Source organism: Chlorocebus sabaeus, chromosome 7 (assembly GCF_047675955.1).
Source record: "Chlorocebus sabaeus isolate Y175 chromosome 7, mChlSab1.0.hap1, whole genome shotgun sequence".
Lineage (NCBI taxonomy): Eukaryota > Metazoa > Chordata > Mammalia > Primates > Cercopithecidae > Chlorocebus > Chlorocebus sabaeus.
The window spans coordinates 17,209,223-17,224,862 of record NC_132910.1 but is presented as its reverse complement, the minus strand read 5'-3'; the positions used below and the strand labels follow the sequence as shown (position 1 = coordinate 17,224,862).

The 15,640-nt window shown below is 39.1% G+C and overlaps 1 protein-coding gene across 2 annotated transcripts in view; it reads left to right on the top strand.

Moving 5' to 3' along the window:
* SPATA18 (spermatogenesis associated 18) overlaps window positions 1-15,640 on the top strand; it is a 53,921-nt gene that overhangs the window by 19,821 nt on the left and 18,460 nt on the right. For both annotated transcript variants that reach the window (XR_012093349.1, XM_007998727.3), the window contains exons 4-6: window positions 564-676; window positions 10,290-10,385; window positions 12,048-12,287. Coding sequence is in view for 1 of the 2 variants with exons in the window: in XM_007998727.3 (XP_007996918.3) it covers window positions 564-676; window positions 10,290-10,385; window positions 12,048-12,287 (449 nt within the window). In the remaining variant the exon portion in view is untranslated. The remainder of the gene's footprint in view (window positions 1-563; window positions 677-10,289; window positions 10,386-12,047; window positions 12,288-15,640) is intronic.

Here is a 15,640-nt window from a genome sequence, read left to right as displayed (position 1 = left end):
CATTTATGCCTCAATTTTCTTATTTGCTGAATGGAGACAATGGTTTTGCTGATCTAATAGGGTCATTTGTGAAAATTAAATGTGATAAGCACAGTAAACAAGCTGCATAGGGTCTGACACGTGTTAAGTACTTTATATAGACTTCAGTTATCATTAAGTAATTTTTTTTTCCTGAAATGTTTGGATACTTCTCAGATGTTTATCCTCTGTGTGGGCATTATTCTAGGTATAAAGATGTAGAATGATGTTTCAAAGTCTTTTTGGAAATTGAGGTATAATTTATATTCAGTGAAATCCATAGATTGCTGTTTTGACAAATACGTATACCTGTGTAAATTCACATCTCTATTGGAATATCAGACATCTCCATCACTCCAGAGCATTTCTTGCACCTTCCCCAGGGCAACCATCTTCTGATTTTTATCACTCTAGATTAATTTTGCCTGCACTAGAACTTCATGTGCACTCTTTTGAGATGGATTGTTTTTTTTTTTAATTCATCAATGTCATTTTATATATTCAGACTGTTTTCTGTTTTTTGTTTTTTTGGTGTGCCTTTCCAGAACACGTTTGACAGGGAGAGACGTAAAGATCCCAGTCCTCGGGATCAGGACATGCAACAGTTAGACTCTAATTTGAACTCAACCCGGAGTCAACTCAACCAGGTTCAAGACGAGTAAGAGGAATGCAAGTTATCTTTTTCCAAAAAGAATTGTTTTCAATTAAGTTTTAAATTCGAAAGGAGAATAATAGCTCATGTAAAATGTGGGCATTTGTAAATAAGTAATATGATTGTGTGCGTGTCTGTGTGCATGTGTGTATGACAGTGAGAGAGAGAGTTTAGAGTCAGTGTCTGTGGATTTGGGGACAGGATATATTATGATACCTGGTCCCCTGGTTCCTTCTTTGGAGTTCCTTCTTCATAAGCACATCATCAGCCCATATTGACAAACAGGTAAAGATTGTTAGACAAAATCTAACAATTTCTCCCAAATCTACCTTTTGGGAGAAAAATTTTAAAAGAGATGCAAAAGGGAAAGAATGAAATAGAGTGAACAATCAGGCAAAGAGGAAAATTAAGAGAAAGACAGCAAAAGTCAAATGAAGCAGGCTGCATCTATCTGTCCATTATACTCATTTAAGGGTGTATGTGTGCCTCTCTGAATCCCAAAGAGTCAGAGTCTTTTAAGAAAGGAAGAATTCAAGATTTTGCAATAATTATTAGGTATAAGAATGTATTTTTAAAAAGTTAAGCAATTCTAGGCAACAATAGATATCAGATGCATGCTGTGGGCAGAGCCAGGGTAGCAAACTTAGGGAATCACCACGAAAAAAATTGTAGACTTTGAGTTTGTACTTGAGGCAGGTAGACAAATACGTATGAAACTGTGTTTGACATACCTAACAAAAATCCATCAATGGGAATTTCTCCTACCACAGCATTGCTTCACTGTTGACATAAATGGGACAGAAAGGAAGTCTTTTTTTTTCTTTAATTAATAAGTAGTTAAGGCTTGGGATGGAATAATGTGTGGTACTCTGCCTTGTTCTCTGATGACATTTATATTTTTCTAAGTAAAAATATCTGTATTGATTTAGTTTTGCCTGATTATAAAAATAATACAATTTTCTTTTTCAAAATGCATACAACAAATAAAAATGGATGAAAATCACCTGTTTTCTTGTCCCCATTAACATTTTGGTATATTTTACTCCATACACTTTTTCTTTGTGCCTGCACCTCCACACACACCCATTCATATTTCCAACTGGAATCATAATCAATGAGCAGTTATATACCTGAAGCAGTCAACATTTATAATTGTAATATGCAAAAAGCATACAATCTGTAATTTATTTCAACTAATGTGAGCTTATTTTGAAGGATCCTTCAATAAGCCACTTAAAGGTCACACAGTCATTTTTGGTTTATCGTAGTCCATTTTCTGTAAACATTCAGCTCATTCCAAATGCAAACATGCATTAAGAGCTGTGTTTACCCTCTCATGGGGTCTCCCTTCCCCTCATCCTTTCTAGGGAAGGGATGCTTGTATACTCTCCTGGTGACAGACAAGAAGAGTTTTTGGTCTTGTACTGCCCTCTGGGTTCTTGCTGGCCTTAATTTCATGTAGGCACTAGTGTCTCGTGCTGATGGGTCCTGAGTTGTGCATGTCTTGTCTGGGAAGGTCTCCTGGGACATTAGCTAGCAATTGCTGCAGATGACCCTACGTTTTCCTCTAGTTGTGAGGCAGGGCATAAAAACTTTACTGGTTCTTGATGGCTGTCAGCACTAGTAGGGGCCAGGGTTTCCCACTTTTCTTTCTTGTTTCAGTGACACTGTTGTTACCTACAAGGGGCACCATGGATTAAGAAATTTAATGCATGTTTTAAAAAAACTTTTCATTTGAAAATAATTTCAAACACAGCAAATCCGCTAGAATAGCACTAAAAATTTCCATATGCCCTTTCATATGCCTTTTGCCCTATTTGCTTTATCACGTGTGTGTTCCTTCTCTCTCTATATATATATTTTCTCTACCAACCAATAGAAAGTTACATACATGAAGATGCTTGCTGCTTTTCCCTGGATTTCTTAGGTTTTATTTTTGTTTTTAATTTTTTATTATGCTTTTTCAACGTGCAGATTTGTTACATATGTATACATGTACCATGTTGGTGTGCTGCACCCACTAACTCATCATTTACATTAGGTATATCTCCTAATGCCATCCCTCCCCACTCCCCGTACCCCATGACAGGCCCCGGTGTGTGATGTTCCCCATTCTGTGTCCAAGTGTTCTCATTGTTCAATTCCCACTGCAGTGTTTGGTTTTCTGTTCTTGCAATAGTTTGCTGAGACTAATGGTTTCCAGCTGCATCCATGTCCCTACAAAGGACATGAACTCATTCTTTTTTATGGCTGCATAGTATTCCATGGTGTATATGTGCCACATTTTCTTAATCCAGTCTGTCGTTGATGGACATTTGGGTTAGTTCCAAGTCTTTGCCATTGTGAATAATGCCGCAATAAACATACGTGTGCATGTGTCTTTAAAACAGCATGATTTATAGTTCTTTGGATATATACGCAGTAATGGGATGGCTGAGTCAAATGGTATTTCTAGTTCTAGATCCTTGAGGAATCGCCACACTGTCTTCCACAATGGATGAACTAGTTTACAGTCCCACCAACAGTATAAAAGTGTTCCCATTTCTCCACATCCTCTCCAGCACCTGTTGTTTCTTGACTTTTTATTGATTGCCATTCTAACTGGTGTGAGATGGTATCTCAATGTGGTTTTGATTTGCATTTCTCTGATGGCTAGTGATGATGAGCATTTTTTCATGTGTCTGTTGGCTGCATAAATGTCTTCTTTTGAGAAGTGTCTGTTCATATCTTTTGCCCACTTTTTGATGTTTTTTTTTTTTCTTGTAAGTTGGATTCCTAGGTGTTTTATTCTCTTGGAAGCAATTGTGAATGGGAATTCATTCATTATTTGGCTCTCTGTTTGTCTGTTATTGGTGTATAAGAATGCTTGTGATTTTTGTACATTGATTTTGTATCCTGAGACCTTGTTGAAGTTGCTTATCAGCTTAAGGAGATTTGGGTCTGAGATGATGGGGTTTTCTAAATATACAATCATGTAATCTGCAAACAGGGACAATTTGACTTCCTCTTTTCCTAATTGAATACCCTTTATTTCTTTCTCTTGCCTGATTGTCCTGGCCAGAACTTCCAAATTATGTTAAATAGGAGTGGTGAGGAAGGGCATCCCTGTCTTGTGCCAGTTTTCAAGGGCAATGCTTCCAGTTTTTGCCCATTCAGTATGATATTGGTTGTGGGTTTGTCATAAATAGTTCTTATTATTTTGAGATACATTCCATCAATACCAAATTTATTGAGAGTTTTTAGCATGAAGCGCTGTTGAATTTTGTCAAAGGCCTTTTCTGCATCTATTGAGATAATCATGTGGTTTTTGTCTTTGGTTCTGCTTATATGCTGGATTACGTTTATTGATTTGCATATATTCACCCAGCTTTGCATCCCAGGGATGAAGCCCACTTGATCAAGGTAAATAAGCTTTTTGGGGTGCTGCTGGATTCAGTTTGCCAGTACTTTATTGAGGATATTTGCATCGATGTTCATCAGGGATATTGGTCTAAATTTCTCTTTTTTTGTTGTGTCTCTGCCAGGCTTTGGTATCAGGATAATGTTGGCCTCATAAAATGAGTTAGGGAGGATTCCCTCTTTTTCTATTGATTGGAATGGTTTCAGAAGGAATGGTACTAGCTCCTCCTTGTACCTCTGGTAGAATTCGGCTGTGAATCCGTCTGGTCCTGGACTTTTTTTTGGTTGGTAGGCTATTAATTATTGCCTCACTTTCAGAGTCTGCTATTGGTCTATTCAGGGATTCAACTTCTTCCTGGTTTAGTCTTGAGAGAGTGTATGTGTCCAGGAATTTATGCATTTCTTCTAGGTTTTCTAGTTTATTTGCATAGAAGTGTTTATAGTATTCTCTGACGGTAGTTTGTACTTCTGTGGGGTCTCCCAGTTAGGCTACTCGGGGGTCAGGGACCCACTTGAGCAGGCAGTCTGTCTGTTCTCAGATCTCAAACTCAGTGCTGGGAGAACTACTACTCTCTTCAAACCTCAGTTGGAAATGCAGAAATCACCCATCTTCTGTGTTGCTCACGCTGGGAGCTGGAGGCTGGAGCTGTTCCTATTCAGCCATCTTGGAACCCTTTATTTTTATTTTTATGTTATTTCAATAGATTTTGGAGAACAAGTGGTATTTGGTTACATGGACAAATTCTTTGGTGGTGATTTCTGAGATTTTGGTGCACCTGTCACCTGAGCGGTATACAGTAGAGCCATTGTGTAGTTTTTTATCCTTCACCCTCCTCCTTTCTTTCCCTCCAAGTCCCCAAAGTCCATTATATCATTCTTATGCCTTTGCATCCTCATAGCTTAACTCCCACTTATAAGTGAGAATATATGACATTTGGTTTTCCATTCCTGAGTTACTTCACTTAGAATAATGGCCTCCAGCTCCATCCAAGTTGCTGCAAAGGCCATTATTTCATTTCATTGTATGGCTGACTAGTACTTCATGGTATATATATACCACATTTTCTTTTTCCCCCCATTGGTTGATGGGCACTTACGTTGGTTCCATATCTCTGCAACTGTGAATTGTACTGCTATAAATATACATGTGCATGTGTCTTTTTCATAAGATGGCTTCTTTTTCTTTGGGTAGGTATGCAGTAGTGGGATGGCTGTATCAAATTGTAGTTCTACTTTTAGTTCTTTAAGAAATCTCCACACTGCTTTCAATAGTGGTTGTACTAGTTTACATTCCCACCAGCAGCATAAAAGTTTTCCCTTTTCTCCACATTTACTCCAACAGCTATTGTGTTTTGATTTTGTAATTATGACAATTCTTGCACGATAAGATGATATCGCATTATGATTTAAACTTGCGTTTCCCTGGTAATTAGTGATGTTGAGCATTTTTTTCATATGTATATTGGCTGTTTGTATATCTTCTTTTGAGAATTGTCTATTCATGTCCTTTGCCCACTTTTTAATGGGATTAATTGTTTTTTTTTTCTTGCTGACTTTTTTTGACTTCATTGTAGATACTGGATATTAGCCCTTTGTCGAATGCATAGTTTTTGAATATTTTCTCCCATTATGTGGGTTGTCTGTTTACTCTGCTAAGCAGAAATTTGTTTTTGTTTCTTTGTTTCTTCTGCTGTGCAGAAGTTTCTTAGTTTAATTAGGTCTCATTTTATTTATTTTGTTTTTTGTTGCATTTGCTTTTGGGTTTTTAGGCATGAATTCTTTGCCTAAACCAATATCTAAAAGAGTTTCTGATGTTATCTTCTAGAACGTTTGTGGTTTCAGCTCTTAGATATGTCTTTGATCCATCTTTAGTTGATTTTTACATAAGGTGAGAGGTGAGGATCCAGTTTCATTCTTCTACATGTGGTTTGCCAGTTTTCCAAACACTGTTTGTTGAATAGGTTGTCTTTTCTCCACTTTGTTTAGTTTTAACCCACCTGTGATTCTTATTCTGTTTTTAAATTTCAAGTATCACTAAAAGAATTTGTTCTCCACATTCTGTGGTAGCCAATTCTCTCTTCCCTCCCTTACTGTGCCTACTTATCTCTTAAGCTAGGGTGCTGCCCCTCTATGGAATGAATGGGCCACCCAAAGTGGTTCCCTATGTCTAACTTTGTGGAGACTGGATTGGTTCTGATTAAGTCCCAAAATGCAAATTCCAATAATTATGGACAAATGGCCACACGTCTGCACAGGTTTGATGAACTCCCAGGCAAGGGAAGACTTCTAGATTTTATGCCTGGATTCTGGTTAGGAATCTTGCTTTTCCTTCTCTCCTATATCTAAAGTATCAGAATGTCCAACTGAATCTATCTCCTATACTTTCACACCTGCCCTTTTCTATTCCACCACCGCTGCCATGGTTCAATCCTCTGATATCTTTTTCCTGAACCAATTGCTTCCTTCTAACTGGCTTCCCCACTTCCATTCTTGGTCAACCACCATCCATTTTCCACTTAGCAAATAGATATATACACGTATATATATATATAATTGTATCAAGTCATCATTCTTTTTTTTCTTTTTTCTGTTTTTTTTTTGAGACAGAGTCTTGCTCTGTCACCCAGGCTGGGGTGCAGTGGTGCGATCTCGGCTCACTGCAAGCTCTGCCTTCCAGGTTCACGCCATTCTCCTGCCTTCGCCTTCTGAATAGCTGGGACTACAGGTGCCCGCCACCACGCCTGGCTAGTTTTTTGTATTTTTAGTAGAGATGGCATTTCACCGTGTTAGCCAGGATGGTCTCGAACTCCTGGCCTCATGATCTGCCCGCCTTGGCCTCCCAAAGTGCTGGGATTACAGGCATGAGCCACGGCGCCCAGCCATATCAAATCATCGTTCTGGTAAAAGCTGTTAGTCTGCTCCTTTTTCAAATATTATATTTTATTTTAAGTTCCCGGATACACGTGCAGGATGTGCAGGTTTCTTATATAGGTAAACATGTACCATGGTGGTTTGCTGCACAGATTAACTCATCACCTAGGTATTAAGCCCCACATGCATTAGCTATTTATCCTGATGTTCTCCCTTCTCCCAGCCCCCAACAGGCCCCAGTATATATGGTTCCCCTCCCTGTGTCCTTGTGTTCTCATTGTTCAGCTCCCACTTATGAGTGAGAACATGTAGTGTTTGGTTTTCTGTTTCTGCGTTAGTTTACCGAAGATAATGGCTTCTAGTTTCATCTATTTCCATGCAAAGGACATAATCTTATTCCTTTTTTGGCTGCATAGTATTCCATGGTGCATACGTACCACATTTTCTTTATTTGGTCTATCATTGATGGGCATTTGGGCTGATTCCATGTCTTTGCTATTGTGAACAGTGCTGCAATAAACATACACGAGCATGTATCTATAATATAATTATTTATATTCCTTTGGGTATATACCCAGTAATGGGATTGCTGGGTCAAATGGTATTTTGGTTCTAGATCCTTGAGGAATCACCACACTGTCTTCCACAATGGTTGAACTAATTTACATTTCCACTAACAGTGTGAAAAATTTCCTATTTCTCTGCAGCCTCGCCAGCATCTGTTGTTTCTTGACTTTTTAATAATTGCCATTCTGACTGGCATGAGATGGTATCTCATTGTGGTTTGATTTGCATTTCTCTAATAATCAGTGATGTTGAGCTTGTTTTTATATGTTTGTTGGTCGCATAAATGTCTTCTCTTGAGAAGTGTCTGTTCATGTTCTTTGCCCACTTTTTGATGGGGTTGTTTGTTTTTCTCTTATAAGTTTGTTTAAGTGGTCTCTACTCTTTATACTTAGAAAAAATTGTAAATTTCTCACCAGGGCTCTCATAGCAGCCCTACTGATCTGGCTGTATTTCTGCCCCAGTGTCATCTGTCACTTTCTCCTGACCCAGTCTACTATCTACTTCCTCACCTTGAGGCCTTTGCCTGTGCTCTTCCATTGCCTGAAAGAACTTTCCAGTCTTCCACTGGCTCTTTGCATGCCTGGTATTTATTATCTTACAAGTCTCAGCTTAAATGTACCTTTCTCAGGGTCCTTCTGTGACCACCATACATTGAAAGGTCTTTCTCCTCTCTAATTCTTTTTCACGGTGGTCTGCTTTTCTCATAATAGCACTTATGAGAAAAGTTAGAGAGTGAAGTCACAACTGGGAACTTAAAAAAATAAACTTGCTTGTATTTATATGATCTATCTCCCCAACTAACCTGGAAGATCCAAAGGGTTACTGTCTTGCATTGCTTTCTTGACACTGTTGTATCTCCAGTACTGAGCATCATCTGCTCAATGAATGGATACACAACAAAACATTTAAATAGAATGTCAGCCTGATTAAAACAATTCTTAGCATATGAATGTACTTTTCTTTCTTCTCTCTGTATGATATCCAAACACATGAAATTAGCATATATGTTTGCTTGTATGTGCATCCGCTTGTGTGTGTTAGGAGAAAAATACCCAAGTTCTTAATTCCTGCTTGTGTTTTCCTCCTTTTCTTGATCCATTTTCTACAGTTCCTTTTCTCTTGATAAAAATGTTCATTTTCACATATTTACTTTTAAAAACTTGTTATCTCTTCATATTTGAATTAAATCATACTAGTTTCCTTTCAATCTCCAATAGCCATATTATGAGGTTAATGCTATTTTTTGCTTTCTTTTCATCTTTAGATATTTCATTCATTCATTCATTCCTTTCTCATTAAAAAAACATACCTTGTGACAGGCACTGTTTAGGTGCTGGGGGTAGAGATGAATAAAATAAAATTATTGCTCTCAAATAGTTTATAGTGTGAATGCAATGAGGTAAATGTGAGTGGAGCACCGAGAAGGGGAAACAAACTTTGCTTGGGAGAGTTGGGGATAGTATGTGGAAGGCTCTTGCTGAATGTGCATTTATTAGAGGAGGAAGAAGGTAGGGGAAGGAATTTTGGATGTCTGGTTAAGATCTGTGGGATTGACAGGGATGCTGTTAGCACATTATTTCTCAGGCTGCTCCACTCTCAAAGTGAAAATCCCAGTGTTTTGCCCTCCATTGTTCTTCCATCTAGAGGGAAGGATAAAGGCTGATGTGAGTTTGGAAGGCAACTGCACTATCTTAGCCTCAGGACAAGTGCTATGATCTCTCTGGCAGAGTCAGAGAAGTCAAGAAGACTTTGTCAACTCAAGTCTCACTGTTCTGGGGTAACTTCATTGAGGACCATTGGTCTTTATTCAACATCATCTATCTCACTTCCATGTTTTTTTTGGAGACATGCTCTTACTTTGCCACCCAGGCTGGAGTGCAGTAGCACAATCAAAGCTCACTGCAGCTTCAAACTCCTAGTCTGAAGAGATTCTCCCACCTCACCCTCCTGAGTAGCTGGGACTACAAGCACACACCACCACACCTGGCTTTATTTATTTATTTATTTATTTATGGAGACAGGGTCTCACTGTGTTGCACAGGCTGGTCTTGAACTCCTGAGTTCAAGAGATTCTCCTGCCTTGGCTTCCCAAAGTGTTGGAATTACAGACATGAGCTACTGCACCCAGACCCACTTATTTTTTAAATTAGATAGACCTAAATAATACGATTTATTATGATTTGTCTACCATGAAGAGGATTTGAAACTGATAATGACAGAGATACAGTGAAAACTCAGAGAATTTGTGTTCAATAAGTAGTAGAAGTCAGAGGCAGGAAGACATGAAGTACCTGATTGTCAAGGGTGATTGTGAGGACTTTATAGGTGGGCACATAATTTTTTAAAATATTGAGGAAGTTTGCAGCTCCACAGTGCAAAGCAATAAAAATTGATGTTGGTATATTGTAGAAAAATGGAGATTTTGTAGAGAAAGCCAACCTGGGGCTTTGATGTAATTAGAACAGATGAATTAGGAGGGTGAGAAGGAGAAATTGAACAGGTTTCTTTGTCCTTTATATTCTAATACTAATAGTCTTTTGGGGGTACTAGCTCTGTAATTTCCCAGTGTTTGACATTCAACAAAGGATGCTACCATGTTTTAGCATACAAGTCCACCACAATTTTTGCAATATTACCTGATTGAATGCAGATGTCTTTTAACTTGATCTTGTTTATGTTGAACTATGTCATATACCAGAAGTTCCTAAGTGAGCCTCTGCCTTAATTTAGAAAGTCTGCCAATTTTGAAAAATCTATCTTTAGTTACTGATTTCTCTTACAGTCTGGCTGAAACTGAAAAGAATCTTGAAGAAACCAAGAACAGATCGGCCATATCCCTGTTGGCTGCAGAGGAGGAAATAAATCAGCTAAAAAAGCAGTAAGAAAAAAATGACAGGATTATTGCAGCCTAAATCATTTAATTTAGCTTTTTTGGTGCTCCATTACAACATGAAAGAATCTGTTCACCACCAGAGAGAAAAGAAATATTTTTATTAATTATACATATATATTTACTACAAAAATATTACTTATCTACTATAGAAAACTTCCAAAGTACAACATAGTATAAAGGAATACAGAAACCCTTTCATAACTCCAGAGCCAGACACTGTTAACATTTTGCATTCCTTCCAATTAATATATTAATAATAGAGTTAAGACTACAGAATAAAGTATATAAGTATACAATTTTGGTTCCTAACTTTTCACCTGACGTTGTTTTCCTGTGTCACTAAGAAAAAATACTGCAGAAGTTAGTTTTAAATAGGTTCATTATGTTCCATCATTCGGGGATTTCCCTCATATTGAATGTTTACTTGTATACTAATTTTCAACATTGAAAATAATATTGGGATAATTTTTGTGGAAAAATCTCAGTTGAGCCATCTGATTATTCCTTATAGATAAAATTCTAGAAGGGGAAAATAAACATTGATCTTTTAAGATTATGTCTTCCTGGATCTTAATTTTGATCCCCCCTCCCAAAAGAGTAAGTGGGAGGTGTATTTTACACACACACACACACACCCCTTTTGATTATCTTCACACGTGTTCCAATGGTTCTGATTTCATCAGGGACACCCATAAATCTTAGCGAGGAACACTGTTCTAATTTCTACTTCTGTCTTCCCCTTCCTCATCATTTTAATCTCTAATTTCCTATTTGTTAAACCTTCTCAAATCCATCGATCATATTACTCATCAATTACCTATAGCACCAATTCTGTTCTTTACTGTTTGTATTGCAGCTTTTCATTCCATTACATCTTTAGCTTCTTTGCATCCTTCTTAATCCTACTTTCTTATCTTCTTAATCTTACCTTTTCATCATACACCCTTGTCATTTTCATCACAGCATGTTCTCTTCTTCCGGCTTTTGCTTTTGTTTTATGGTGGCCACACCTCTTTGTAGCTTGATGAGGATGCCAATTTTATTTCTGAAGATTTTTTTTGTTTGCTACATTATTTTCATAGGTTCATACTTCTAGCTAGTTTTGTGGATGTTATTCAGTGCCCATTATAGTTTTCTCTCATATTCCAACTGTTCAGAGAATCAAAGATTCTAATTAATATTAAATATTCCAATTAATGTGTTAAAAATATAGTTGAGACTATTCAGAGAATCAAAGAACTAGTGAGTGTAGGAGATTATATTGTAGAACAGCTTCCTGTGTAGCTTTTGGAGGTCAAATGTTTTCAGCGTGCAGTTAAGATCTGTCCCATACTGTCCAACATGGGACAGTATGACTATAAGTCCAGTGTTTTTGCTACAGGATGTGTATGAGCGTCCTTTCTTTAGGAATTTTTCCCCATGCAAGCTGCAGACATAGAGTGGCATCCTGACCCTGGGAGTTCTGCTCCTTGCTAATTTGTTTATTCACATGTATTTCCACCAGTTTCCCAATGCAATAATGGCAGGCTGAGTAGAATAGCCTCTGTTGGTAAGCATGCCAATTGCTGCTTATTACCTTTCCTTCCTTCCTTCACTCCCTCCCCTCTTGTCTCTTCCCTTCCTCTGCCCTCTCTCTTTGCTGTTCAGGCTTAAATCTCTTCAAGCTCAGGAGGAGGCCCGCCACAGAAACACAGATCAGAGGAGCTCAGAGAATAGGCGGTCAGAGCTTCGGAGCTCTGAGGAGCGGAGGTGTGAGCAGTGGAGTTCACTCAAGCGGAATGCAGACCAGCGGGACACAGAAGTCACATCCGATTATAAGAAACAGCTCCGAAACCTGAAGGAGGAAATAGCTGTTCTGTCTGCTGAGAAAAGTGCACTCCAAGGAAGGTCAGACAAACTCTCAAATATTTAATTTAGGCTCTTTTTGCTAAGTTAAGGGATCGGGGAGGGGAAAATAAGTAAAATGATAAAATGATACCCTGAATCAAAACCTCAGCAATCTGGCAAGCTTTCAATTGTAAAGGGATTGTTTTCTTAACTGCCCCCCTTCCAGAGAGAGAAAATACCTCCTGAGTTGCCAGCATTTGGACACTAATTAACTTTGGGCTGAGAGATATGGAGAAGGAAAATTCTTTTTTTTTTTTTTTTTTTTTTTTTGAGACAGAGTCCTGCTCTGTCGACCAGGCTGGAGTGCAGTGGCATGATCTCGGCTCACTGCAACCTTTGCCTCCTGGGTTCAAGTGATTCTCCTGCCTCAACCTCCTGAGTAGCTGAGATTACAGGTACACACCACCATGCTCGGTTAATTTTGTTTTTACTTTTAGTAGAGATGGGGGTTCACCATGTTGGCCAGGCTGGTCTCGAACTCTTGGTCTCAGGTGATCTGCCTGCCTCCACCTCCCAAAGTGCTGGGATTACAGGCGTGAGCCACCGTGCCCGGTTGTAAGGAAAGTTCTTTGACTTGAAACCAGAATTGTGCGGGCCTATGGTGCAAGAGGTGGTACCCTCATGGAAAAACTGTTCTGTAATATGAGGGTCATTTTCTCTGAGGCCTGGGAGTCCTCTCTCCAGGGATACTGTCCATTTTACTGCAGGATATTTCCCTTTTGTATCTGACTTTGATGGGATGTGTAGGTGAAGTGTTCTTGTGAAATCCCTTTCTACTTATGGACAGATGTTAAGACAGGCCATCAAGATAGTGTTAAGTAAGGACAAAGGAGATGTTCCTCTGGAGTCTCTGCATTTTCCTCATTCTTTTTAACAACCCCCCTCAAGCCCCTAATGTGTTCTGCTCCAGGCTGTGAAAGTCCCTATTCCCATTCTCTAAATGTCACCACAGTCTTTAATTTTGAGGAATCATTCTGTCAGTGTTGTGTTTGTGCCAACATGTATTGACTCCCAGGAATGAATTATGTGCCTGTTTGACATGGTGGTAGTATTTACACCACGGGAATTGGCAAACACCATAAGTGAGTCTCACCCTACCCAACCCAACTTCCCTGGCTGTTGTACTCAGTTTTGCATTACCTTTTGCCACATAGTTTCTTCTGTAAAGCCTCCCTTTTTGGAGACCCATTTACTTCGGGTTAGCTAGTCTGATAATTTACTTCATACTTGAGGGCAATATAACTTTTTATTGATACAGTGGTTTATAATACACCCAGTACTTCCACATGTATTTGCTCATCTGACCTTCTAATCCCCACCTCCACCCTAAAATAGGGCAAGAGTTATGTATCTGAAAACTGGGAATTCCAGCTACTTAGGAGGTTGTCATGGGAAAGATTGCTTGAGCCCAGGAATTCTAGACAAGCCTGGGCAATGTGGCAAGAACTCATCTCTAAAAAGAGTTAAAAAATAAATAAATTAGCTGGGTATGCCTGTGGTCCTAGATCCTCTGAAGGCTGAGGCAGGAGGAACTCTTTAGCCCAGGAGTTCAAAGCTGCAGTGAGCTGTGATTGAGCTCAGGGATTTTTGGAAACCAATCAGTAAAGGTTTTGGTCCAGTTTTGGTTACTTTAGGAGAGTGTGTTTAACCATTTGGCTTGTTCGAAAATTTCTTGGACATGAGTTTCCACTTTTCTAGACACATTAATGTAGATCAACAGGTTTTACTGATGACAGCACCTTGTTCAGCTAGGAGATAATCTAGAGCTCGTCTATTTCAAAAACCATTCCTGCTAGTGAGCCTAAAGACCTTTCTAGCAGCGATAGACTTGCACTAGTATTTGCTAAGGCCAGTATTTGCCAGTATTTCAAGGGAGGTGGTAATTTCCCGTGATGTAATTTCATGGTAAGTAAAACTTCCCCAAGGGGCAAGAGTTGTGATAGTTCCCACAACTCTGGCCACAGTAAATCCTAGGGCCCTTTTTCTTCTAGAATGGGACTCTAGATTGGAAATTATGTTCAAGACAATGATTTGGGTGGGAGCTATTGTACCCAGAGTACAAACACCATAATGAAAAGAATCATGAAGATGGAATAAAGCCAAAGATTAAAAAGAGTTTAAATAATTTTTAGCAGTACCGCAAAGCCATAAGAGCCCAGGAGGGGCATCCAGGTAATATGGTGTGGTTGGTTTCATTAAAATGTTGGAAACAAAGGAAAGGGGCCTCTTGACAGTTTTTGAGAGGCTCCACAGGAGAGGAAAAGTCATGTTAATGTCCCAACTGGTTGGGTGGGTGGGGGGCGCAGTGGTGGTGTTCAAAACCAGGGAAGTGTATGTGCAATGGATAGGATATAAGTGACATGATGGTTATTTCCCACATTGGTTTTATCATTCTAGTAACATACATGAGTGGTATTAGGAGTGCAAGGGATGGTGTATACTGGAGGCCTTACTATATTGGTTTGTTTGAAAGGCTTAAAAATGGGCAGTGATGAGATAGATTCAGAGTTTTGTTGTAAGAGCCTAAGGCCTCAAATGGGTTAATGTTACCCACAGGAGTATCCCAGGGTGTACATCCCAAAGTAGCATTACAATTAAAGACGTTCCAATGATATTGTAAGTATGGATGGTGGGGGAAGTAATAAGATTACACAAAGGTGGAGATGTTTCCCATTTTACCAGCATAGAGAGAAATGGTTAGGGTAGGAAGGTGTGATAAAAAGTCTTACTCAGCCACAATTAGATTTACCCAAAGCTCATCCACAGAAATGGAAAAGATAGGGGCCTGGAAGGACTCAAGGCCCCACCAGTCATCTAGAGGATGACTTTCAGAGGCTTGATTATAATCCAGGAATAGAGTTAGAGGTGCATGTCCTTCCCCTTGTCCTTGTTCTGCAGAATCCCCTTGTCAGGTATGTTGGTGAGGTTGTGGCTATTATGGCTTAGGAGAAAGAAGTGCCCCTCTGTCACGAGGAAGGGAGGGACACTCTCTTTTCTAATGATGCTCTTGTTTGCAAGGAGAATAGGGTCCTCATTGTAACCTGGAGGTGGCTTGTAACCTGGAGGTTTTGGACATTTTCTACTCTAGTGTCCTGGATTTCTGCAGCGATGACAGGCCCCTTTTCTGTTAGTGTTATGGGGACGAGCCTTGGGATTATTGGCTAATGAAAAAGAATGTGCCAATGCTGTCACCATGTAATGAGTGTGGTGCTGGCACTTTTCCTCCTCCAATGGAACTGTTTTTATTTTAGATATTTCCTCCTGATTATTGAAAATCTTAAAGGCTATGTTTAATAAAGTAAGAAAGGGAGTTTGTGGGCCTTGTTCTAAGTTTTAGAGTTTTTGTCTGATGT